General features: G+C 34.0%; 2 protein-coding genes across 2 annotated transcripts; both read left to right on the top strand.

Moving 5' to 3' along the window:
• The first annotated feature begins 505 nt into the window (after nucleotides 1–505).
• LOC107775123 (synaptotagmin-1) lies at nucleotides 506–10066 on the top strand. The gene is made up of 12 exons (XM_016594803.2): nucleotides 506–701; nucleotides 2583–2681; nucleotides 2768–2818; nucleotides 2911–3034; nucleotides 3954–4072; nucleotides 4177–4278; nucleotides 5690–5764; nucleotides 6101–6177; nucleotides 6283–6529; nucleotides 6614–6964; nucleotides 9123–9254; nucleotides 9761–10066. The coding sequence occupies exons 1-12, from the start codon at nucleotides 591–593 to the stop codon at nucleotides 9890–9892; spliced, it is 1620 nt and encodes a 539-aa protein (XP_016450289.1). The 5' UTR covers nucleotides 506–590; the 3' UTR covers nucleotides 9893–10066.
• Nucleotides 10067–14339: 4273 nt separating this feature from the next.
• LOC107775122 (L-ascorbate peroxidase 3) lies at nucleotides 14340–19845 on the top strand. The gene is made up of 9 exons (XM_016594802.2): nucleotides 14340–14624; nucleotides 14713–14837; nucleotides 15565–15614; nucleotides 16326–16391; nucleotides 16484–16532; nucleotides 16791–16873; nucleotides 16998–17077; nucleotides 17221–17323; nucleotides 19434–19845. The coding sequence occupies exons 1-9, from the start codon at nucleotides 14512–14514 to the stop codon at nucleotides 19626–19628; spliced, it is 864 nt and encodes a 287-aa protein (XP_016450288.1). The 5' UTR covers nucleotides 14340–14511; the 3' UTR covers nucleotides 19629–19845.
• The last annotated feature ends 6049 nt before the right edge of the window (nucleotides 19846–25894 follow it).

The following is a 25894-nucleotide window of genomic DNA, read 5'->3' as shown; positions in this document are numbered from 1 at the left end:
TTTGCACAAACTAAGACCCCTCTTTCAGAATTAGATAAATAAATTGTCCTAAGTTTAAAGTCAAAACGAAAATTCATCCATTTCGTAAAGTGGCTAACATTTTAAGTACAATGCCAGAAAAAGTTATCCACTTGGTTAGTAGTGAAAAGTTTTGGTGACTTTAATTCCTGGGGCCTGCAGTAACGTCGGTGACCTCCCGTTAATAAAAATCAAAAATACAGTTTATAAATCATAACGTGTGTCGCGTGCGTTTCAAAAATTTAACGTGCATTTTCTTTCCATTTTACGCCTTTCAGGAGTCAGTTAATTTGGACACTATTCACTTAACCCGGAGCGTCCTTTGCGCTAAAGCTTGTCCGAAATATCTATATCTAAATTTGAAAAGACGACAAAGGACACAATTCCCAAGGCATTAAATTGACACTGAAGAAGTTCCCTCGAGGACACATTTGTCCTTTCCTCTAAATATTAATTTATCCTGATCAATGGCGTTGGTATATATGGTAAGAGAGAAGGTGGAGCAGATTCATATGGACAAATTTTGTTGAACGCTAACTTTGAGCTGGGTTTTGGTGTGGTTTTTTAGAGAGATGGGTTTTGTGAGTACTATATTAGGCTTCTGTGGATTTGGAGTTGGGATTTCATTTGGCTTGGTGATCGGATACTATCTGTTCATCTACTTCCAGCCTTGTGATGTTAAGGTGTTGCACTCTTTGCTTTATTTCTGTCATTGTTTCTGCGTTTCTCTTGCTATCACACTATAATTGTGGGTTTAAGTTGTACTTGGATTGAGAATTTCTCTATTTTACTGTGTTATGTGTGTTTTCCTTTGCTATTTATGTGTATTGGGCATTTCATTAGGCGATGTCTCTGATAAATTGAAAATTAGTATCACCATAAGAATAGCTGCACCGCAATTTATTGTTGTTGTTGGGAATTGGGTTAATCTGACTGGCTAAGTCAACCACTAGTTGACCTAGTATACTGGAGCTGCACATTTGCCCTAAGGTTTAATTGTTTGGTTCAGCAAAAAGTGCACTATGGATTGTAATTTCAACGTTGTGTATGTAGATAATTTGACTTCTATTTTGGTAAAAAAAATTGTGAGATTTGTAAATGAACACGAGTTTCACAGGATTATCAAATGTTTTTAGTTGGCAATTGCTCTGCCAGGTCTTCGGATTTTTGAGATTCTCCAGTAAGTACTTGTTTTATGTGGCCATGCCAAAATGCTGTTTAATTATTGTTTTGAAGCCACAACCTCTGTTTTAAAAGGTAGAATTGAGACTCGTCCGGGACTCGCCCCGAGGTGGAGCACTCGTAAAACACCCTGGGCTTATGCGTGGGGCTTAGTTCCGCGAGACTTACGCCTCGGCCATCGGGGCTTACGCCCCGGACATGCCCAACGCCCAGCGTACTGGGCTCGCCTAATAGAACTTTATGCAATTGTATGTAATTAACCTTGTAAATCCTTAAATTTTCTTAATAAATCGTTGACTATTCAAAATTACTTTTTCTTAGTCATAAATCATTAAGTTGGGAGTATTTTATGTCATAATTAAAATAAAAATTATTACACACTATCCACTAAGACTGCTATGATAGTTAATTTTAAATAATTCTTTCATTTTAAAAAGTATTTATTTATTAACTTTTGTTACGTCTTTACTATATAATATGGTCCATAATTTTTTTATAATTATTTTTATCATGTTTACAAGATACAATACTTATTAATTTAATAGCTCATTATCAGTTAGTAACTATTTACAAATAGTTAGTTATCATGGTATTATATGGTGAATTCTGTGTCACTTTATTAACTTGTTGAAACTTAAAAATAATTGATACTAGAGAATCATATTTCAATTGTGAATTATGTTTTTATATAAATTCTCTTTCAAATAGAAAGCATATTAAATACAAGGAATATTTTAAGAAAAATATAAAATTATAATATCGTCCTTAAGAGATACATATAGGATTTCATATCGAATTACTTTTGATGTTTGAGTTGTAACGACGTTGCAGCTAATTTGCATATTATGATATATGTCATACTTTTTGCATTATTCATAGTTGAATTATAATTTATCAATATTTTAAATAGATTATTTTTTATAATTTTCTAATTTTAATGTAATTTTTATAATTATTTTTTATTTTATGCTATCTTAAAATTCTTGAAATTAGTAAAATTTAAAGATCCGTGGGACTTACGCCTCGCCTCGTCAGAGGTAAAACGTCTCGCCTCACGCCCCCGCCTTTTAGAACATTGGCCACAACTACCAGATTAATTGTACCTTGTTTCAGTACCAGCTTGTTGCTCAGCTTATACTACTAATGATAATACCTTTGTTTATCAACAAGACAAAAAGGCATAACTTAACTACCAATCCGAGGAAAAAGGTCATAACTTACTTGGTTGCACCCATGTCATTTAAACAGTTTCACTTATTCTTCAGGGTGTTTCATTTTTTCCTCATCTGTTTGCAACGGCTACATTTTTTTAATTGTACCCAATCAGTGTTTTTTATTCCTTTTGTGGCTGAACAGCTAATGCATTTCCTGTAAACTATCAGGACCCTGTTATTCGTCCATTGGTTGAGCGAGATACTAAAAGCTTGCAGCAGATACTGTCTGAAATTCCTCTTTGGATCAAATGTCCGGATTATGACCGTGTATGTACATTCAGAAGTCTAAACTGCATTTAAAGTAGCTTATCAATGAATATATTTTTATTTGCTTTATATTTTCTAAACTTAAGGTGGACTGGCTCAACAAGTTTCTCGAGTATATGTGGCCTTACCTGGACAAGGTACTCTTCTGAACATCATTCTGCATTATCTATCTCCTTTATATCTTTGTTAAAGGGAAATGAACTAACTATTGCTCAACTATTTTGAGCAGGCAATTTGCAGAACTGCAAAAGATATTGCGGCACCAATTATTGCTGAGCAAATACCAAAATATAAAATTGATTCTGTTGAATTTGAAACACTAACTTTGGGGTCCTTACCTCCTACTTTCCAGGGTTAGTCCTTTTCTATGGCGACCAAAAAATTTTATTTGCTCCTATTTTATCTTACATGTTGTTGAGATCTGTAGAAAAATAATGCGTAGCATAAGATATGAAGCATGCCATTTGTTATATTTTGCTTAAATGACATAGTATTTGTTTTTGAAAAGAATTTGATTAACTGATTGTGCTCTTTCTATTTGACACTGTGTGCGTCACTTTGTTGCTGATCCATTTATTTTTGAAAATCATGCTCATATCTAATTTGGGGTTAAGCAGTTGAGCACGCAGTTATTGTCATTCTTTCACTCAGAATTACTTTCTGTACGACGTGGATAAAATTGATCGCATCACTGGGAAGTCCCATAGAATTTGGACTAATGTAGCGTATACCTTTAATAGAAGGATAAAAAACTCACTATCAAAGGCCTTGGACAGCTTGGAGGTGAGAGGAGAAAAGTTAGAGGAGTTTGAACTTTAAAGGATCAGCTTCTTGTTAGCTAGCTGTCCTTTGATTGAGAATTTTGAAAACAATTGTTTAATCTGCCCCCTGAATATGATTACTTTCTCTTTACTGTCCCCAAAATATTTACTTAAATGTGAAAAAATTATATTGCAAATTTATTCATTTAACCTAGTAGTGTATGCTTTCTATGCCATAAGTTTCTGGGATGTGTAACTGCATGCTTTTTCTAAGAAATGATATTCTACACAGGCAATTATATCAAGTAGGACTCTTGTAGTCTTGTAATTGATGTTGGTCACGCTCTAAGATATGGTTTACTGAGTTGGATTCGGTTATCAACTAGCCTCGTAGATTTCTTTGGTCAAATGCCTCTTATTCATCTTTGTAATAATGGTTTAAAATACTAGATTTTGTGTTTGATTTTCGCTTAAATTCATCATAATTTTTTCGTATGCTTCTACTTGGCAGGGATGAAGGTCTATGTTACTGACGAAAAAGAATTGATCATGGAACCGTCATTAAAGTGGGCAGCAAATCCTAATGTCACTGTTGCGGTCAAAGCATTCGGATTGAAAGCAACTGTTCAGGTTTTGCATTACGTGTTTTGGTGTTTTACATTTTGATGAGATTTGACAAAAGAATGCCAATTGCCAACAATGGCCAAAATTAATTGCTTGAGTGGATGTTTCAGGTCGTGGACTTGCAGGTTTTTGCAGCTCCACGTATTACTTTGAAGCCTCTAGTTCCAAGCTTTCCATGTTTTGCCAAAATCCTGGTGTCACTCATGGAAAAGGTAGGTTATGCATCTGGCACATGTTTTAAGAGGAGGTTTATATGTTTGGAGCGAAAGAAAAAAGAACAAGCAAAATTTTCAAAGCCAAACTGTTGTCTTGTTTCCTTGTATAATCCTATGGTTATAGGGTTGGCATCTTTCCTCTTTTTGATTAATCAAGAATGTATTTTATGGTCGTGTAGCTGGTATACGAATAATTTATGGATATGGGTCATTCATAGATAATGGGGAGAGGGATTGCCTAGTGTAAGGACCCTCCATCTCCCATGATAAGACAGGGGTTTGAGTCACCAAAGGAACAAAGTGAAGAAGGAGCGCGGTCGGTCATTCTTTGGTATGGGAAGTGGCGGTTCACTATTCCCCAAAAAAAAGGGAGGGGGTGGGGGAATGTATATGTATGAAACTACCCCATGTTCCTCTATTTTTTTTATTTTTTTTTAAATAAAAAATTCTCTAATTACACCAAAAATATTGGGAAAACAAAATTAATCTATTTATGTTTCATTCCTCCATCTCCCTACTTTCAGTCAGTGTCCTAAATCTTTGTCCTCCAAGCTGTTTTTCTCTTTTGTAAACTCCACCTCAACATTGCTTATCCACTGACCTTGGTAGCACCCATGAAATGTTAGACAAGAGAATACCAGTGTGCATAACATAGATGTAAAGCTGCACTGCAACATGAGGTATTTGTCTTATCCATGCTCCTTTCACGAGGAACTCCAACTCACAATGTTTTGCCCCACTTCTATGGACTATCCGCCGTTAAAATTGCATCCCGCATGCATACTAAGTGGAAATAGCTACTTTTACAGTGCATTGGTACTTTGTAAATTCTTCCAAACTTACCTCTTTTTCTTTTCTTTTGAACTGACTCAACTACATCTTTTCCCTTCCTATTAATTCCAATTAAACTGATTTACCATGACTGACTTCGCCCTTGACCTCCTCTATATCATCTTGGCCATGCCATCTTCTCCTATTGATATATTTGCTGCGAAATTCCTTAACATCATCTCACTCCAAGTCCAATCCTGTTTGGCCCTTCTGAAGTCCTCTATCCACATGATCCCTCTGTCATCCCTCGTATAGTTTACCCTAGTTTATCACACCATGGTTGGCGTCTTCCCTTGATATTATAGATTTATGGACTCATTTCAATTTATTAGGGCGGATTTGCATTTGCTGACATACATCTTAGTAGATTCTTATTTTTTGTGAAAGGTAACAGTATACTAGTGTCAGCGCAAAGGCTGTGCTTAAGCCATATTTACAGTTCAAAAAGCAATGATACGTCCTTGTTCTATCATTTACAAGTGTTCTATGATTTCTAGGTTCTGCATCTTCTAAATAGCTTTCTTTACACCAAAAATGAACAAAAACATTGTCTTATTAGATTCTTATTGGTTTACAGCCACATGTTGACTTTGGCTTGAAGCTTTTGGGTGCTGATCTGATGTCCATTCCTGGCTTGTACAGGTTTGTCCAGGTACTATAATTTCTGGTGGTCCATTGTCTTCTATTTCTTTTTGGAACAGTTTATGCTTCTAGCCTTCTCATTTGCTCTATTTTGAAAAATAGTCTATATCCTTTACTGTATTTTGCTGAAGACTGTAAGCATATTTGTTGCTTAGCTTCTAAGGTTAAGAATACTAGGAATTTCTTACCAAAATTTTGTGTATAGAGATTTGAGTTTAATGACACAAAGCAGCTGTTATAAGTGCATGTGCAGGGGATAACATTTTTGTCGTAGTCATGATCAGACTCTCTTAAGTGTCATTTATTGTTATAAGTGTCATTTAATATTGTGGAACTCTCTTAACAGGAGACCATTAAAGATCAGGTTGCTAACATGTATCTGTGGCCTAAAACTCTAGAAGTGCAGATTTTGGATCCATCCAAGTATGTCTTCTTTACTTTTAGATTTTGTTATCATATTCTTTGTCTCAGGTTTTGCAATCTCTTTCAATTAATTGTATCATTTTATTTCACTTTGCGAACATGTAGAGCAATGAAAAAACCTGTAGGGATCCTGCATGTGAAGATTCTGAGGGCAATGAAGCTGAGAAAGAAAGATTTAATGGGTGGATCTGATCCTTACGTAAAAGTTAAGCTCACTGAGTCAAAACTTCCTTCAAAGAAAACCACTGTGAAGCATAAGAATTTAAATCCAGAGTGGGATGAGGAATTTAATATGGTCGTTAAAGATCCAGAAACACAAGCATTGGAGCTCTCTGTTTATGATTGGGAGCAGGTAACTTTTCTAGTTTCTTGATACACATTCATTATTGTTTTCCTTCTTTGTGCTATCTCAAGCTTCAGGCCCTTCTTTATTCAGATTGGCAAACATGATAAGATGGGTATGAATGTTATTCCTCTGAAAGATTTGACCCCTGATGAATCGAAAACTATGACACTGGATCTCCTAAAGAACATGGATTCTAATGATACTCAGAATGACAAGGACCGCGGTCAGATCATGGTGGAATTAACCTACAAACCATTTAAGGAGGACCAGATACCGAAAGAATTTGAAGAGTCAGATGCAGTACAAAAAGTTCCAGAAGGAACGCCACCAGGGGGAGGCGTCCTTATGATTACGGTCCACGAAGCTCAAGATGTTGAAGGAAAGCACCATACTAATCCATATGTCAGGATTATTTTCAAAGGGGAGGAGAAAAAAACTAAGGTACAAAATTGCCTCTTCTTTCTAGTCCTTCATTGACAAGAGGGGTTACTTTGATGGTAAGCAACCTCCACTTCCAACCAAGAGGTTGTGTGTTCGAGTCACCCCCAAGAGCAAGGTGGGGAGTTCTTGGAGGGAAGGATGTCGAGGGTCTATTTGGAAATAACCTCTCTACCCTAGGGTAGGGGTAAGGTCTGCGTACACACTATCTTCTCCAGATCCCACTAGTGGGATTATACTGGGTTGTTGTTGTTGTTGTTGTTGTTGTTGTTTCTAGTCCTTCATTGTTCTCTCCTTGACAGACAATGATAGAAATGGGTAGGACATTATAGAACTCTTTCCCCACTCATCTTCAACCTTTCAACCTCAATACCTCTACCTCACAAGTGTTTAGGCTTTACGCTAGCCCGGGTATCCAAGCTCTCTAGAATTCACTCCCTCCTTTCAATATTACTTGCTAACTTGACCACATTCTGAAGAACACAAATTGATAATTTTGATGTGATAACCTTTTGAAACAGTAATTCTAAACCTTTATGCTTGTCAGGTTATGCCACCTAAACCAGGACAGTGGTGGCATTTGTACTTCATCACAAACTTGCATTGGCTTAGTTTCTAAGAGCCCGTTTGACTTTGTCGATTTAAAGTAGATGATGATAAACATCAAGTGGTAACAACACATTTAAATGCTGAAACTGATTTTAAGTCTAAGTCACTATGTGTTTGGACAGAAGTGTTGATATGACAATAAACAGTTGATGTGTTTGGTTTAAAATAACATGGAGAAGGATGGACATTGAAAATAGAACGGAGAGGGAGTTGGAGGTTTTGTTTTGTGAAGGTTATTTCGAGGATTACAAATAATATTAGGGATAAAGTAGTGAAGCGCTCTTTCAAGTCGAAAGTGCTTAAAAAGCATAAGCTGGGGTGATCAATTTATGATATTTTGTTGATTTTGGTTTATAAATACTTTTGATGTTTACCTAGCGCATATATAAGCCAAAAAGTGTTTATAAGTTAGTTTCATCAGCTTATAAGCTTTTCCAAACTATCTAAGTTTACCAAATGCTCAAATTTGAGACTCGTGTATCAAGAAAGCTAGAGAGATGGAGACATCAATCACAGAGGTTAGACGGAGGGGCTAAGCAGCCGAGGAAAAAGTCACCATGAAGAAGTGATATCCTATATCATGAGATTATTATATAGATCAAAAGACAAAATCAGATTTGGGTGTGGATATTATTACTTCATCTTTCCCAAGATCTCCTTCCTTGGCCTCACAGATATAACGTATAGTTCAATTACCATTCCATCAAGCATGTTAGTTTCCTGGGACCTTTTACTTTACTAAGTTGTATAGAACATTTTTCGACTTTTTGAAGCATGAAAAGCTCGCGGTAACTTCTTTTTTTCGTTCTTTCTTTTTTCATTTTTGGGTTATATGAAAATAAAGCATTGCTAGTTAGGATAAGAGATTCTTGCTAGGTCAGACTAAGTAGTTGCTTGAGTTAATGTGGTTGTGCAGGAATCTTCATCTTCTCTTGTAAGGGAGCTCCAAATTTTTTATAGATTTTGCACAAAAACGTCCTTTTCTTAGGGAATGTCTTATGGAAACTTAAGTTCTTCCGAGAAAAATTGCAGTATCAAAGGTTGCTTCTAGGGGTCCACTCCCTGGATGAATTTCTTCCATTCTGTCCACTCCCTGGATGAATTTCTTCCATTCTGTCTTCAAAATCCTTATGAGTGCATGATGGATTCCTATAATTTCAGCAACTATGCTGTTTGTGTTTCCAATGAGACTACAAATTCGTTTTCTATTCTTTTGTTTCTTGAATTAAAAAGCTGCATATCTTTTATTCTGCTGTATACCGTTCTCAGCCTTTTTGGCTAATATAAATGTCGTATATCTTCATTCTGCTGTTACTATAAATCTCCCCATAATAAGGTTGTGTGCAAATTTGATTTGCATTCTCGCCCTCATAGTAAATCCATGTAGCTCATAAAACTGCTGGAGGTTCATTTACTTATAATTTTGTTTATTTAGCTTTTCTGGATCTGCAGTATGTATTTAGTCTGACTTTGACTTAAATGCAAGAAATTTCCTGCACTATGTCTAATTTTGCTCACATTCATTTACTTGATTTATCCACCTTGATTGCAGCAAGTCAAGAAGAACAGAGATCCAAGATGGGGAGAGGATTTTACCTTTGTGTTGGAGGAGCCTCCTGTGAATGATAGGCTGCATTTGGAAGTTGTCAGCACCTCAACAAGGATTGGCCTATTGCATCCTAAGGTACAGAAATTGCTTTTTCTGATATTTATTATGCCTTAAGGGAGGAACAACGGACTGTTGCAAGTAGTATTTCTCTGGAAACTTGAGATGACCTTTTAGAATATGATGTTGAACAGTTGAAGTGTCACCATACAATAGTAACAACAGATATTAGTAATTGGAATGGTGCATTTTATATAGCTTCTGTTTCAAAAGGTGAAACTCGCATCTGTTATTTACTGTTTTACACTGCAGTAATACTCCGTTAGGATAAAATGGTATGCATCCTATTTTAGTTAATCACCTTTCAAGGTAATATGAAATGCTAATTTTCACATTGTTAACTCTCGTGTCATCCCAGAAGGGCGATGGAATAAAACGGTGTTTCTTCCTGCAATCTTGGTTTTGTGTTTGACATTGTTTTGTTGAAGCTCTCACTTTACTCGATCTATAAAAAAATGAAGCTCACTTAATTGTTTATATTACTGAAGCTAACTTATACTGGTGTAATTTTTTTCTTAACTCAGGAGGTATTGGGTTATATTGATATAAGCCTTTCCGATGTTGTTAACAACAAAAGGATCAACGAGAAGTACCACCTCATTGATTCAAAGAACGGTCGCCTTCAAGTTGAGCTGCAATGGAGAACTGCATCATGATCTAATCGCAAGTTCCATGCCCGAAAACCTGTTCATTTTCCTTTTATTCTGTTTTTCGATTGTCCGATGGATGTTTGGGGAGTGAAAACAAAAATATTTCCTTTTTCAGTTCTCACGTTGGAAAAATCTTTGCAATTGTTTTGTACATTACTACGTAACAAAATTGTTTGTTTAGTTTGCCTTTTTCTCTTGTCTTGTAGAGTATTATTTTAACAGCTTGAAGAGGCTTTAGGCATAGAATCTATTCCCCCTCTTGGCGCATGTTAAATCGAGGGCCGCTCCGCACGCTATAGCCTGTTAGATTTATAGTAATGCTTAATATCCTAGGCATTGGCTAATCGATTTTTCCACCCAACCTATGGCAGCCAACAATAGTAGTGACATAATTGAAGATTGGTCGCAAAGGCAATTCAAGAGCAACATATCAAGAATTGAAAAGGACAGAATTTGAGGGAAAGTTTCCTAGTAGCAACTAGTGTTTTAAAAGGCGCGGGCCTAAGGCGAGGCGTTTTACATATGCCTTAGTGAGGCGTAAGCCCATGGGTATTTAATTTTTAATATTTTATATAATAATATAATGACAGTAAATATTATTAAATAGATAAAATTGCATTAAATTTTGAAAAAAACTATATATATATATACTACATTGAAAGCACGAAGGTCCTTAGCGAAATGTCGTTTGCCTTTTTTACCCTTTAAAAATAAACTTTACATTAGACAAAATTGTAATTTGGTTATTATCCTAATATATAGGACTTTAAAATTAATTTGTTTTTTTATTATTAAATATTTCCTTATTTGAATTACTTAAGAAGTTCTAATATTAAGGACTCTAAGGTAGGTATTAATATAACGTTTCTTTTCCTGGTGTATCCAACGACAAATTTCAACAAAAATACGTTTCACATTCATTCTTCTTATATTGGGGAACTTATAAGAAGTTTCCCAATAAAATTACTTTGATAAATAGATATGTAACAGAGGAAAAGACTGAAATAAGTGTAGAGGGTTGTGTGTTTAATTTGAAGGAAAAACATGCAGAGCAGGGGGCTTTAAATAAGAGGCAAGAAACGTATCTACTTAATGATACGTTTGACTTAACTGATTTAGAGTAACTGATAAGCATTAGGTGCTGAAAAATACTTTTAAGTGCTGAAACAGATTTAAAAAATAAGCAGTTATGTGTTTGGATAAAAGTGCTGAAATTAATAATATGCAGCTAAAGAACTGGGTATACGAAGAGTTTTGTTTTAAAAAGAAGTATTGTAGGGATAGAATAATAAATATTTTGGTCAAACTTAAAGTGCTTATAAGCTAGAATTTGATAAGTTGGGGGAGACCAACTTATAGCTTTTGGTTTATTTTTGGCTTATAAGCACTTAACTTATAAGCACTTTTAATTTTAACAAACACGTAGTAAGCCAAAAAGTGCTTATAAGCCAGTTTGACCAGTTTATAAGCTTAGCCAAACATTCTCATACTACTAAAAGTAAGAGATTTGGTACCTAATTAATTATATATTTTAATTATTAATATAGTTTTTAATTATAACACAAATTTGATAAAGAAAATAATATGTTGTTCGAATAGGAAAAAAGTTCAAAAATAATTTATATCTTCTATTATTTGCACGTGTACCTATATCAATAAATATATAATTTTTAATAAATATGTAAATATTATTAAATAATATAGTTGAGTTATTGAAAAAATATTTAAAAAAATATAAATTCCTAAAAATAATGAATATTAATCTCACTTAGCTAGCTCAGTAAAATTATTAATAGAGCTAGCTTAGTGAGATTAACATTCGTTATTTTCAGGTAATTTTTAATATTTATTCAATAAGTCAAACACAATATTTAATAATATTTACGTAATTTTTAAAAATTAAATATTTATTGATATAGGTACACGCGCAAAGTGCATACCCTAGACTAGTAAATATATATAAATCCCATATTATCTAATGAAATTACATATAAGTCCCAAATAAAGTAAAATTATATATAAATCCCAAATAATTATATATAAGTGAAATCCCGTATTTTCTAATGAAAATATAAATCCCAAATAAATAAGTAAAATTATATATAAATATAATCAATACATATAGAAGCACACATATATATAATTCCATATTATATTTTGAAAGAGAGCAAGAGAAGCACTGAACTTAAAAAATTAATTATATACATATTTACAAACTAGCAATGAAATATGTATAAAAAGAGATGAAAGCAATGAGTTCAAAATAATAATGTTTTTATATGGAGGAAGAAAAAAACATGTTGAATTTGATGTACAGAGAAGAATGCAAGTTTTCTGTTGCAAAAAAAGTGATAAATCATTGCTCTTGGTAGAGGCAGACTAGCGGAAAGAATTGGGAAAGACTTCTAATTTAGAGTTTTTAGCAATATTAAAAAGTTTACTTTTAAATTTAATATTTTTAATTCCTTTTTAAAAAGATGTCTGTTGGGCTAACGCCTCAACCAAAAAACCGCCCGAGCGTATGCCTTTTTGGGACTTTCGTCCCTCACCATCGTCTCAGGGCATTTTTGGTACGCCTTCCCTGGGGCTCGCCCCAAAAACACCTTTTAAAACACTGGTAGCAACTAGCAAGTCCATAAGATTGAAGTGATGGAAATTGTCCTTTTTAAAAAATTTAAAATTGAAATAGAAGTTAGAAGGTAATGGAGTACTATTAAATTAATGGGCTTTTATCTAGTAATGAAGGTGGTACATCATACATGTCTCGAACAAATTATGAATGTAATAGTTTCTCAAAAATACTTTAAATTAAGAAGAGGTCTGAGAGTGTTTTTCATTGGAAAATATTTTACTGGGTTTCTTTCACTGAGACCATCTCCAAGGCTACTCTATTTCTTGCACCAAATGCAAATTTGTTGCAAGAAATAATGTTTTTTTTGCTCCAATGCAACACTAATTCTTGCACTATTATAGAGTATGAATAGTGTTGCACCAAATTTGGTGCAACACTATTCATCACTCTAAATTTGGTTTAATATTATTTTATTCAATCTTTTTATTTTGTGAACTTTTAATTTATCATATATTGTGTATATAATTAATTTTTATATTAAGATCTTTATAATTTTAATTTTATATCCTATTTTTTGATATATTAATTTTTGTATATATTATATTTATATAAAATTATAAGTTAATTTTATTATTATTATAATTGTATAAAAAGAAATATAACCATTATTTAAAAATAAAAAATGCAAATGTAAGATATCTAATGTTGCTAAAATTGAAAAGTGAAAACTAAAATTTAAAAAAGAAAATTAACAATACATAAAATAAAAATACATTTCCAGGTGTACCAAAATTACCAAAATACTGAGAGAACGGGGTAGAAGATTGTTGTGGTTGTGGTTGTTGAAATTATTGACTTCTTTTATCGATTATTTTTTTTTGTTCTTGTCGCAAAAATTCACGAAGATTTGGATCGTCAATAAATTTTTATTTTCTTCTTTGTATTCTTTTTGTCTCGAAGCTTCATTTCTTGAGTTACTTGACTTTTCCATCGCCTCAACAAGCCAACTATTTTCCGATTGCATCATTTTCATGTAATCTTCGAAATGATGTTGAACGTGCATTCGGAGTTTTGTAATCGCGTTTTGCAATTGTTGCAGGTCCGTCACGTTTTTGGAGAAAGAGAGGTGTTACGTGATATAATGACCACATGTATTATACTGCACAACATGATAATTGAGGACGAGCGTGATCTTAATGCACCAATTGAAGATGCACGTGAATGTCCAGCTACTACGGTAGAAATGGTAGTAGATGAAGATCACCGATTTGAACAATTTTTAGCTCGACACAAAAAAATTAAGGAAAAAGATGTGCATTTCGCACTTCGTAATGCATTAATCGAGCATTTATGGGAGAATAGAGGCGAAAGTTAAATATTTATGTGGTACTTAAATTAAATTTGACTATGATGTAATATTTATTTAATTATCTTTTATCAATGATTTCACTTTTAGTTAATTTATCCTATACAATAATTTTGTAATAAATGATTATATAAGTGGTGAATGTGAATTATATATAATGAATATGGAAAAAAGAAAAAAGATAGTATTAGTTTGAAGGAAATAAAAAATGAAAAGTAAATAGAAGATAATAATATAATATAGACGAGTGAGAAGATTTGGTGTAAAAAATGGTGTAATGGTTGGAGTAAATTTGATGTTACACCATTTTAGTGTGAAATTTAGTGCAAAAAATGGCGCTAGCCTTGGAGATGCCCTAACGAGTATCATTCCACGAAATTATATCAGTCTGGTCAGAAATTTAGAATTATTTAAAAAATTTGAAGACTAAATTTAATGAAGACTAATTTTTGTAGTCTCTTTCCTTATATTATGCCTATAAGTGTCCATATAAAAGGAAAAAAAAGAAAAAGAAAAAGAAAAAAAAGGATAATTTTCCAAATGCCAAATGGGCTAAACTAGTTTGACCCGCCTCTTTTAGCTCCAAGTTCCAACAACCAATTGAAGCCTCAAATACAAACAGCAAAGTCTGTGCCTCCATTTCTCGTTTTCCTAAAAATCTTATCCTCATTCACCTTTCCTCCATCAATGGCGAAGCCAATCGTCGACACGGAGTACCTCAAAGAAATTGAGAAAGCTCGTCGCGACCTCCGCGCTCTCATCTCCAGCAAAAACTGTGCTCCTATTATGCTTCGCTTAGCGTAATTTCTCTTTCTCTCTCTACACATATAATATATGTCTAAAATGTGTATATTATATTTAGGTTTATTCAATTATGTTTCTGCGCAGATGGCACGATGCAGGAACATACGATGCTAAGTCGAAGACTGGTGGACCGAATGGTTCCATCAGAAATGAGGAAGAGTTCAGTCACGGTGCTAATAATGGATTGAAAATCGCTCTTGACTTTTGCGGTAATATTTTCTTCTTCGAAACCACTGAATTTTGATTGTTCAGCTTCATTCGTTGTGCTGTTAATTAAGCTTATTGGTTTGACTAATGTATCGGTATATTTTTGCAATTTCATCTACCTGGCGTTTTGAAATCGTTTTGGAATAGCTTGTACTAGTATTTACTTATTGATTTCTGGAATTTTACTCTTAGAGTAGGTTATTTTTAAATAGCTAAATTCGAAAAGGTTTAGCGCGGGGAGAAGTTGCCAATAGAATTCAGAAATGAGTGTTGCAAATAGAACAACTGATGTTTACTTTCGATTATGCCTATAAAATTGAACCTATTAGACTATGTTATTAGGTCGAGCGACAAGGGGATTAGGGGAGTGACTTTGAATAGGTATAATTATTTCACTCAATTAGCTAACTCAAAGGATGAAAGGGAAACTACTGGGTTTGTTGTTGTTGTAATTAGCTAACTCAAAGGATGAAGGGGACGAGAGTTGGCACTACAAGCACTGATGGGCTTGTAATGACCCTAGTGAAAAGCAGTCAATTCTTTGAATTTAACTCTAAAAGATGAAAAATGATCCCATTAGCTTCCTTAAATGATTTTTTTTAATGTCTCAAACTTGAATGTAAAATTGTGTGAGTGTCCACCAGAAACCGCTATTTGATGTAGGTTTCTCTTAAAATTGTAAATGACATTATTATTTCCTTTTTTAACATGTTGTGTTTCTCGTTACAGAAGCAGTGAAGTCTAAACATCCAAAGATTACGTATGCAGATCTATACCAGGTGGCTTCTTTATTCTTTTTCTAGAAATGCTTTTCGTGGTATTCATATGGTTTAGAAAGGATGATCATCAACTTGATTATCTCTTTACGTGAATGAGTGGCTAATGAAGAGTGAGGCGATTCTCCAATAGTTTATATTGTAGATCAGTATATAGAGAGGAAAATGTACTTCTTCCTTGTAAGCTTTAGATTTCAAATGAGATTTTCTGGAAATGTTTGTTTCTTGATAATTCTCTTCGTTTTACAGAAGTTACTTTTTAGATTAAAGGAAATCCTCGCTTAGTTAGGACATACCCTTTGACCTATACACACCAATATGTGGAGAAAGAGTGAATAATGTAAATACGAAATAGTCACTTTAACTGTGTTACTTCCCATGCTGCTGGCATGACAATTTACTGAGTGGTTATAACATATAACTGACACAACAGGTGATGTCTTGCTGACATGGCACATGAAAGTCAAATTCATATGTAATGATGAAAATGCACCTTAAATTTGTGCAAGCTGGGTGTTTTTCTTTTTTGGGTTAGACACGTTGTAGCGATGATATTATACAGAAACGGGATCCTAGATCTTTTCATGAATAACTGAGAGTTCTCATGTTATGTTGCACTTCAGCTGTTGGTAGTTATGTTTTTTATTAAGATCTGTTAATGCACACATTAGTTGAGGGGAGCTGAACTCTTATCAAAATCCATTCCATGTTTAGCTTGCAGGAGTTGTTGCAGTTGAGGTCACTGGTGGTCCGACCATTGATTTTGTCCCTGGTAGGAAGGTAGCAATTTTTTTATCCTTTGTTGATTCATAACCACTTAATAATGATATTCATGAAATGCTAACGTTTTTGTACCTCTCTATTTTCCATAGGATTCCAGTGTTTCTCCAAAGGAAGGACGGTTACCCGATGCTAAACAAGGTTTCATGAACTGTTTTTCTTTTATTAATATGCTGTCGTGAAGTAGTTTCATCAGTGACCTGCAAAATCTTTTTTCCCAGTGGGAATATGGCATACCTACTAATTAGTGTGGATAAAATCACTAGTATTTTCTCGGAAGTCATTCTTCTGTTTGCGGTGTTTTCTCAACAAGATTCAGGCTCTTAGATCTGTCAATTGTTTGTTAAAATGAACTTGTAGAAGGTTGAGGTTCTCTGATTATTTTACGATTGATGGTAGGTGTGCCACATCTGAAAGATGTATTTTATAGGATGGGTTTGTCTGACAAAGATATAGTGGCGCTATCTGGTGGTCATACGCTGGTAAGTAACCTTCTCTTCCCCTAGTTGTTGATTCTGTTCTCAATTTTTATTTGTTCTACTGTTGCACTAAGAACCGCAAGTGACATGAGCACATACCAATTGGTTCATTTGATATTGTCTGCAGGGAAGGGCACATCCAGAGAGATCAGGCTTTGATGGTCCATGGACAAAGGAGCCGCTGAAATTTGACAATTCATATTTTTTGTATGAAATATGGGCATATAAGCTAGTTGTTTGATCTTATGACCTTTTTCTTTAAAAGGAAATCCAAAAGCCTTTTTGTTGGGGAATGCCAATGTTAATATCTTTTCGGTTGCTGACAAGTATTGTCGTTCTTTTGAATCCAGGGAGCTGCTTAAGGGGGAAAGTGAGGGCCTACTGAAACTTCCCACAGACATAGCTTTATTGGATGATCCTGAGTTCAGGCAATATGTTGAGCTGTATGCTAAGGTGAAGAAGTTAATTCAACTGGATGACCTAAGTTTTTTGTGGTCTAAATGTTTCAAGTTTGCGAAGTTAGGCCAATTTTGAGTTTACTAACACATTATAACTAGATTAATGCAAGATGAACAGGACACTTCTCTAGATTTTAATCTTCTAGAAGGGAGTGCTTGAGATCAACTGTCTTTTATGCATATATGAGTCGATAGTCTTTGCTCCAGAATAATAACCTCCAAGTGTTAGTTTAAAACTGTGTTTTGAATTTTAATTTCCTGCTTTATAGCTTTGCGTGTTGTTCTAATAATGATGACTGCTCTTCTGTCTTTATACGAGGATGATTAGGACTTTACTACAGCAGATCTTATTTTAAGTAGGGTCTTAGACCTTTATGGTCCAAAAGTTTGGTAAACTTTGAAAATTTGGGTTTCATACTGTTTAGAGAGGTCAAGACAAGGTGATGGATCTGTCTGCAAATAAAGAGGAACCTACTGGTTTAGTGAGCTTCTGCTGGAGCTGAGAGATGAGAGAACTTTTGGAGGTGGAGAGGCTAAGGTGAAATAGAGATTGTGTATCGTTGACATGAAGAGATTTGAAGACAAGAAAGCAATCCCAAAAAAAAATTAATCTGAGTTTAGGTTTTGGATGCTCTGGATAAAATGTAAAAGATATTTTGTATAAAGATTGCAGCAGTGCTTGGAAAATCTGGAGCTGTTGCCATTGGAGATCCAAAAATCAAATTGGACAATGAATGCTTTCAAGCTATTGGGAGCAATAATCAAACAGTCAATCAATGGTTACAGCTAGATTCTAATGTTCAGAAATAGGTGTGGACAATGCAGACTAAGCACGTGTTAGGTGTTGGTGTTAGAGTGAGCATGCAAGTCATGCACCCTAGTTAGTACATTTGAGAGAGATGATATTATGATCTCAGCAATGCCTTCTAGGTAGGCTCTGAACAGTCCGTCTAGCTAAGGGCATTAGAAAGTCAAATATGTTACTAAATGCTATTAGGAAATGGCGTGAGATTATCTTACCTAAAATGTAGAAAAAACAAAGGAAATTCGTCAGATTGTCTATGGACAGTGGAAGGGGCTTGAACAACCTAGAATTCTGCTTTGCCCTCTTTTAAATTGGAAGGGGCAGGGAGGAACATTCCAGGGACTCCAAGCCTATTAACTTTGGCATAGAGTGGAAAGGAATGAAAGAATACACAAAATTTCAGACATGTATGTAAAGTAAGAAATCCAAGTATTTCATATTGCTATTTCCCACTTTAGGATGAAGGAAGGCAACTGCATTTGAAATACTCTCCTATGATGATGAGAACAAAGTAGCATGGTACATTTGAAATACTCTCCTATAATGATGAGAACCAAAGTAGCATGGTACGGGGATCCAACGATGTTTATAAGTTTTGGGTAGTTTAGGATGGATAGAAATTAAATTGAAACTCTATGGTATATATGTTGGAAGAAAGCAATAGAACCAAAGGACATATGTAGGATGCAAAAGGTCAGAGAGCCTTATTAATGACAGTAGGAAATGGAACTTTTGCGAGACATGAGAAGTTGAAAGATGCGGGGAAGCTGGAGGGTGTTGTTCCTCAGGATTTCTATTAATTTACAAGTTCTTAACTGGCTGAATTGGATGGAAATTGTACAGAAAGAACAGGTTTGACAGTTTAATCGAGACTGACTTTTTGTCTTCTACTTTTTCAATCTCAAACGGACCTACAACATTTAGTATGATTTAGATAGTATCTCTTCTATTCATTTCAAGATAATTTGGTTTTCTGTGTGTCAGAAATATTGGTTAGACATTCTGCGACTATAATGTGTACAGGCCAACTGGGCCATTTGTATTTGTCCTGCAAGTCTCTGCAAAGTGTGAAGTAATGAATGTGATCCTTACTGTTTAGATCTCTATACTTTTCAGTGGTTCATATTATTGGTCATACATGCATTTCCTTGAAAGCCTTTCTGCACATGATTACCGATACTTAGTTCTTGCTTTGAAGGAAAGTTGCGCACATGCTATTCTTTCCATTACAATGAGCCATTTATTTGCTTATTGGTAGGAAAACTTGAGTGATTCATGTCGTATTTATTAAATATTGCAGGATGAAGATGCCTTCTTTAGGGATTACGCCATATCACACAAGAAACTATCTGAGCTAGGGTTTACCCCAAGTTCTGGTTCCAAGGCTACAGTGAGGGATGGCACTATATTAGCACAAAGTGCTGTAGGAGTTGTTGTGGCTGCTGCAGTGGTGGCACTGAGTTACTGGTATGAAGTGCGGAAAAGGATGAAGTGAATTGGACAACTACAGATTGCATTCTTACTGCCATATTTTCAACCTCGTACCATTAATGATGAACTGTACCTTATTTTTATGGTTTTACACACTTTCTTCAAATAATACCCTCTAGTGTCGACTAAATGGATTAATACAAAAATATCGTAAACCGGTTGTATCATGGAATTAATGTTTATATTTGATTCCCGTACTTCTGGAAGGTTTCTGATTTCAATCTGAGTTGGCTTTGTCTTTGCATCAGATGCTTGTTGAGTTTATCCTGTTAGGAGTTTGACAAGGAAAGACAAAGAGAGCATAATAGACTACTACCAGAGATTTATATACCATTCATTTGTTTGCACGTTCCATGTGCGAATTATTGAGTGGCATACCTGCTTGTCTTGCCTAACGTCGTCAGTGATTGTTGTCGCCAAAATAAGAAGATAATTATGTTTTTTTCCCAGTTTTTAAAGTTTTCTTGCCCCAATCTTTTGGGTCATGTTGTTTGAATCTGGCACTTGTCACACCTACACCTACCCCAAGCATATGCTAAGAAAGAGACGCTTTACTACTGTGTGTTTCAGGGTACGGAAGCAGAAAAAGCACAAACATTTTGCTTTTCATGTTGAGTGGCTCAGTCTGGTTTATGTTTCATTTTCTAAACGCTTATGAGAAGGATTCGAACTTTGGGTGTGCGGTACTGTATTTTGTTTCAACTTTATTGACTATTAACACTAATCCCAAAACTATGGTGGGACGGTATGTTTCACTCTCTCGCAACTCTTACTTTAATCAAAAGACTTAAGCCCCCTACTGAAAATAGGCCACCAAACTACCATTGAGAGTTTTCCTTTTGAAGCCCAGATGCTTAAGATGAGTGGGTCAGGCAGAGCCAAAAAAGCTTCCGTGACTCAAGTTTCATATCTGGGAAAAGAGAGTATGAAGGGACAGCCCTCGGCTGGATCTCTTTTTGGGTACGATGAGAGGTAAATCCAAAATTTAAATGTATGAATTCAGCTTTTAAAGATTTAATATTTGTTGTGATTTCAATAGATTTTTACATATATTTATACTCCGTGTCGAAAGTTATGGGTTCAGATGAACCTGTAGAAGACTACATCCGCCCTTGGTGCGATTCCATAAAATATCTATCACTAAATTAACTATGTTTGAAGCTCAAATTATTTGTAGTCCGTCATATAAATTCTCACTGATTTAATCCTTTTCAAACACATTTAATATTACAAAGGAAAGCTCCGAATGTGTATATGTTATATCCCACATAGAGAGGTGTTTCTATCAATAATTTGAATGAGGAGGCAGCAGTTACTGAAGCTTTATCTACCAAACAGCAAACGTGGGACAGTGACAGAGACCCAAGAATAGCAAAGGCAGGGGATGTCACATGGGAAGAGAAATAGAGACTAAAGAGGTAGGTAAACAATGGTGTTTTAGGACAGTCCCACAAGTCTTCTTCTGTATACCTAAGCACATGATCTCCACGAGCCCATGAGTTGAGTTCTCACCTTATTCTTCCCATAATAATATCGCCTACCCATTACCTACTATCTCCCTTTCGTTATGAATTTAACTTATATACAAGGATAACATAGCTAGAGTGATCAGGATATGAAGTTTATGGGTTACGAACTTGTTATATACAAATTCATATCTCATCTTAGGTTCAACAACAACGACGACAACAACATTCCAGTATATTCCCACAAGTGAGGTCTGGGGAAGATAGGATGTACGCAACTCGTATTAAGTTCGCAATTAAATATTTATATACATTTAATGAATTTCCTAATACAATTACATGGTCTAGCAAGAGTTACTAGGTCCGTCTAATATGTGATACTCTACCTTCGCCCCTGCCTATATATGCCGACAATACAAATTTTTCTTTTTATACTATCAATGGCTACTATACTGACGGAATCATTTCCCTTTCATTATGGATCTAACTAATATATACTGATCATGTCAAAATTTTCTTACACTATCATTATATTTTAACATGTTATAGCTAATGCACCAACCATTTTCCTTTTATTACATTTTTCACCTTTTATTCTAATTATATCATTATTATTACTATTATTATTATTATTATTATTATTATTATTATTATTATTATTATTATTATGTTTTAAGCCTGTTGTAATGTACCAATTATTTTTCTTTTTTTATGGATTTAACTTATAGTATATAGTTTTTACTCTATATCATGATTATGTTTTAATCCTCTCCAATAATTTATCTCCCCTTTTTTCTTCCTAGTTTTTATACTCAAAAAGGGATCGGAATAATATTCTCAAACTTATGTACCGCTAGGCGCTACTCATACTTGTAACCTATCAGTTGAAGGTGAAAGTGAATTACACTGAACTAACAACCTCTATGTCACTACATTTCTTATTTTTTCCTTGAACTTCTGCCCTCGTTTATAAATATAGATATTATATTCGGATATCTCAAGACTGGTGTTTTGGTTCCCATTTGTGAGGAAAGAGTAACATAGGTGGGGTTTCATATTGAGTAGGTCTCTAAAAAAACCTAACTCATTTTAGTGGCCGGTGTGTGTGGGACATGATAATTAAATGCACAAAAAATGTCACAATTGAGATTCTAATTAACATGTATACATAAAGTAATTTTCAAATCACCTTTGTCATTATATTTTTAAAATATTTCTATGTTAAGGGAATTCAATAATTTATATACAAATTGAGATCTATTTTAATGAATCTTGTTACCATTTCAAAAAAGAAAAACAATTTATATACATATAGCAATTCTATTTTTATCCTATTTCTACAGTAGTGGTGGCATAAGGTTAAAAAAAATAGTTATTCACCCATACTATTCATTGAAAAACGGGTTGATAATGAACTTTTTAAAAACGGCTCAAATATGGATAAAAATTATATTATCCACTTAGAAAATGGATAACCAATGAATAACTAATGAGTTTAATTTTTACACCAGTGTTAGAACCCGCACGATGAGCGAATATTTTGAAAGAGTATTAGTCTAATGAAATTATCATATGATATATCATATTGTTTTAATAAAATTTAATTGCTATTTTATTTTTAATGCAGTGTGCGTAAATATAACAAAATCTATCTAAAATTAAAGGATACGCATTATATGGTAATCAAATAAATTGTTTGGTCCTTATTTTATTCTTTATTAAATTAGCAAGTACTTATAAGTACTATTCATTTTTACTAATGTGACTTTTTATTAACTTGTCAATTGTCCAAATATTTTGTCACTATTTTTCTTTTAATATAACATAGATATATATTTTCTTACTCTAAGAATATTTTTATTTTTTTAAACTTATATTATAATGTTCAAAATTCTTTAATTTTCTAAATTTATCATAATATTTTTGAGTATTATTTATGTACCTTTTATTATATTTAATTGAATTAAAAAATAAATATCCTAATATTTCCCCCTCTTTCCGTACATTCTTTTCTATTGTAATATTTGATTAATTTTTTTATTACAACAACAACAACAACCCAGTGTGCACTGTAATATAATTTTTTTATTAAATAATATAATATTTCTTTTACTAAATTATAATTTTGAATTCATCAAAACTATAAAGAGATAAGCTTTTTATTATTTTTGCAAAAAATCTACCAATATTTTGGGGTTCCTCAAGTTTGGGAGATAGGAATTCTCCCAAAAGTGATGATATTTATATGGATATTTATATTATCCGTATACTCAAGAAGCCATGGATAATATGGATATTTATATTATCCGTTGGTTAACACCTTTTTATCCATATTAAATATGAGTTAGGTCGAATAATTTATCCGTTTTTTACATTACCCATATTTTATCCGCCCATATTCGACCCGACTGTTTCCCATCCCTATTCCACAGCACAGTTTTTCACGAAAGAATTCAATTGAATCCCTCCCAAACAATTAGCTCAACCATTGAGTCGGACTAAAAGATAAGGATGGAGTGTGATATTTAAACACTTTCGTGGTGGTAGTAATATTAAGAGGGAGGCCAAACATGTTGGAGAAGGTAATGGATAAGCTTATAAGGTTGGTTTTTAGGATGTGATAAAATGAAGAATTACGTGTGGCAATAAAATCCAAAACCGTGCCGTAGTTCAACATCAAAATTTTAGAGGGTGGGGAGCTATTTTTTTGGACGTGACACAAGAGAATGCAAAAAGTTGACAAAAGGTAGGTAAACACACACACATGAAATTATACAAGTGGACAAATCTCGTTCGAGTCATCAAAGCCAAATTGATAGATTTCAGTATATCCTGAACCATAGGCACAAGTTGTTATCAAGTCGGTTGCTCTTATGGTAAGCACCGTCCACTTTCAACTAAGAGATTCTTACCGTCCACTTTCAACTAAGAGATTGTGAGTTCGAGTCACCTCAAGAGCAAGGTAGGGAATTCTTGGAGGGAAGGATGCCGGGGTCTATTGGAAACAGTCTCTCTATCCAGGGTAGGGGTAAGGTTTGCGTATACATTACCCTCCCCATACCCCACTAATAGAATTATACTAGATTGTTGTTGTTGTTGTTGTAGGCACAAGTTGTTATCACAGTTGTTTTCGGGAGAAAAAGAGGAAAATAAGATAAGGTTTTTTGGTGGTGGGTAAAAAACAGTAAAATTGCTCTGCAAATCATAACTAGTCGTTTGGTTCGTGTTAGTTACGCAGGATGATAATGCAGGAATTAGTTACACAATAAAGGAATTATTATGCTATTGTAAGAAAATTTTATGCATGCATTAGTTATGTAAAGCATATTTTTTCTTTAAACATTTGAATTTTTGTATTGTTAATATTCATATGCTTTTTTCTTATTATATCCCGTGTAAAATAATACATAAATTCTCATATAATTTAATGTAAGTAATATTTAATATTGTCAATCAAACGTTACATATAATGATGCATGACTATTTTTATGGATATAAGTTATATGTAATGACAATATAAAAAACTTTTATCCCATCGACTTAGTTTGATCGATCATAATTAAATATTCTATTTTTTCACCTTACTATAATAGACTTGTTATTATAAGCCAACTTAATCTGATAGTGTAAAAAATTATACACAATCAACACATAAAATGTGAACTCTGTTTTATAAAAGCAACCAAACACTGCATAAATTATACATCCTTTACAAAATATAATGGAGTATTATCTTATGCTAAGATTATTTTTTTTTCCAATCTTTCCAACTTAACTTCCCTTAGCAAACAAAAAGATGAATCAACCTTACCATATGCAACCCTACTTTGTTGCCTAAATTATCTTGAACCACAAGGCTTGTGGAATACGAGATCTCTCTCTCTCTCTCTCAATAAAGGGGAAGTCCGGTGCACTAAGCTCCCGCTATGCGTGAGGTCCTGAGAAGGACTGGACCATAAGGGTCTATGCACGTAACCTTACGCTGCCTGTATTTCTACAACCCATGACTCAAATCCGTGACCTCCTGGTAACATGACAACAATTTTACCCGTCACGCCAACACTCCCCTTCTCTCTTTAATAATGAAACAAACAAAAAGAGAGAGAAGTGGAAGGTGAACCAAAACCCATATAAAACTACAATCACACCCCACATCCATTTTTCCATAATTTCCTAATGTTTCTCTTTTTTTTTCTTCCATTATTCTCCAACCTCCATCTCTTCTAGAAACTCTAACAATATACACCAATTTTACCTTTTCTTACATGCTGGAGAACCACTAGAATACAGAAAAACTCCTCACCACACCATCTTACTTGTACAACAAAAATATGTAAGCCTAAAGGACTGAACAATTCTTCACCTAATGCCCACTACAACTAACCAGAAACCTAGCTAAAATATTTTTTTTAAAAAACCAAGAGAATTACAGTCAGTTTTCACTGCCACTCTTTTCCTTTTGCATCTTATAGAGTACAGTCAAACCCACTGGCAGATCCAGAATTTTAAAATGATGGGTGTTTGCCGATAAAAAATTCGAAAGAAGAGGAAAAAAAAGTTTAGTTGTGGGTGCTCACTCTAAATTTATCTAACTATTTTTATAATTGCCTAATGCAAATTTATTAAATCTGGTTAAAAGTAATGGGTGCTCAAGCACCCATAAGTGTCCATGTACATCCATCACTGGTCAAACCTCTCTATAACAGCCTCGTTTGTTCGTTCTAATATTATTTTTTCGCTGCTATAGTGAAGTGGTGTTATAAAGGACATATATTATAACATAACATAAAAATCGATTCCAATT

Source organism: Nicotiana tabacum, chromosome 7 (assembly GCF_000715075.1).
Source record: "Nicotiana tabacum cultivar K326 chromosome 7, ASM71507v2, whole genome shotgun sequence".
In the NCBI taxonomy this organism is placed as follows: Eukaryota; Viridiplantae; Streptophyta; class Magnoliopsida; order Solanales; family Solanaceae; genus Nicotiana; species Nicotiana tabacum.
This window is presented reverse-complemented; position numbering and strand designations above follow the sequence as displayed.

Excerpts from the sequence above, each read along its gene's own strand:
- LOC107775123 (XM_016594803.2), top strand. The coding sequence starts at position 591 with ATGGGTTTTGTGAGTACTATATTAGGCTTCTGTGGATTTGGAGTTGGG. Across the intron at positions 3,035-3,953 it reads CTTACCTCCTACTTTCCAGG|GGATGAAGGTCTATGTTACT; the intron begins GTTAGTCCTTTT and ends TCTACTTGGCAG. Across the intron at positions 6,178-6,282 it reads CAGATTTTGGATCCATCCAA|AGCAATGAAAAAACCTGTAG; the intron begins GTATGTCTTCTT and ends GCGAACATGTAG.
- LOC107775122 (XM_016594802.2), top strand. The coding sequence starts at position 14,512 with ATGGCGAAGCCAATCGTCGACACGGAGTACCTCAAAGAAATTGAGAAA. Across the intron at positions 15,615-16,325 it reads CGTATGCAGATCTATACCAG|CTTGCAGGAGTTGTTGCAGT; the intron begins GTGGCTTCTTTA and ends TTCCATGTTTAG. Across the intron at positions 16,533-16,790 it reads GTTACCCGATGCTAAACAAG|GTGTGCCACATCTGAAAGAT; the intron begins GTTTCATGAACT and ends GATTGATGGTAG.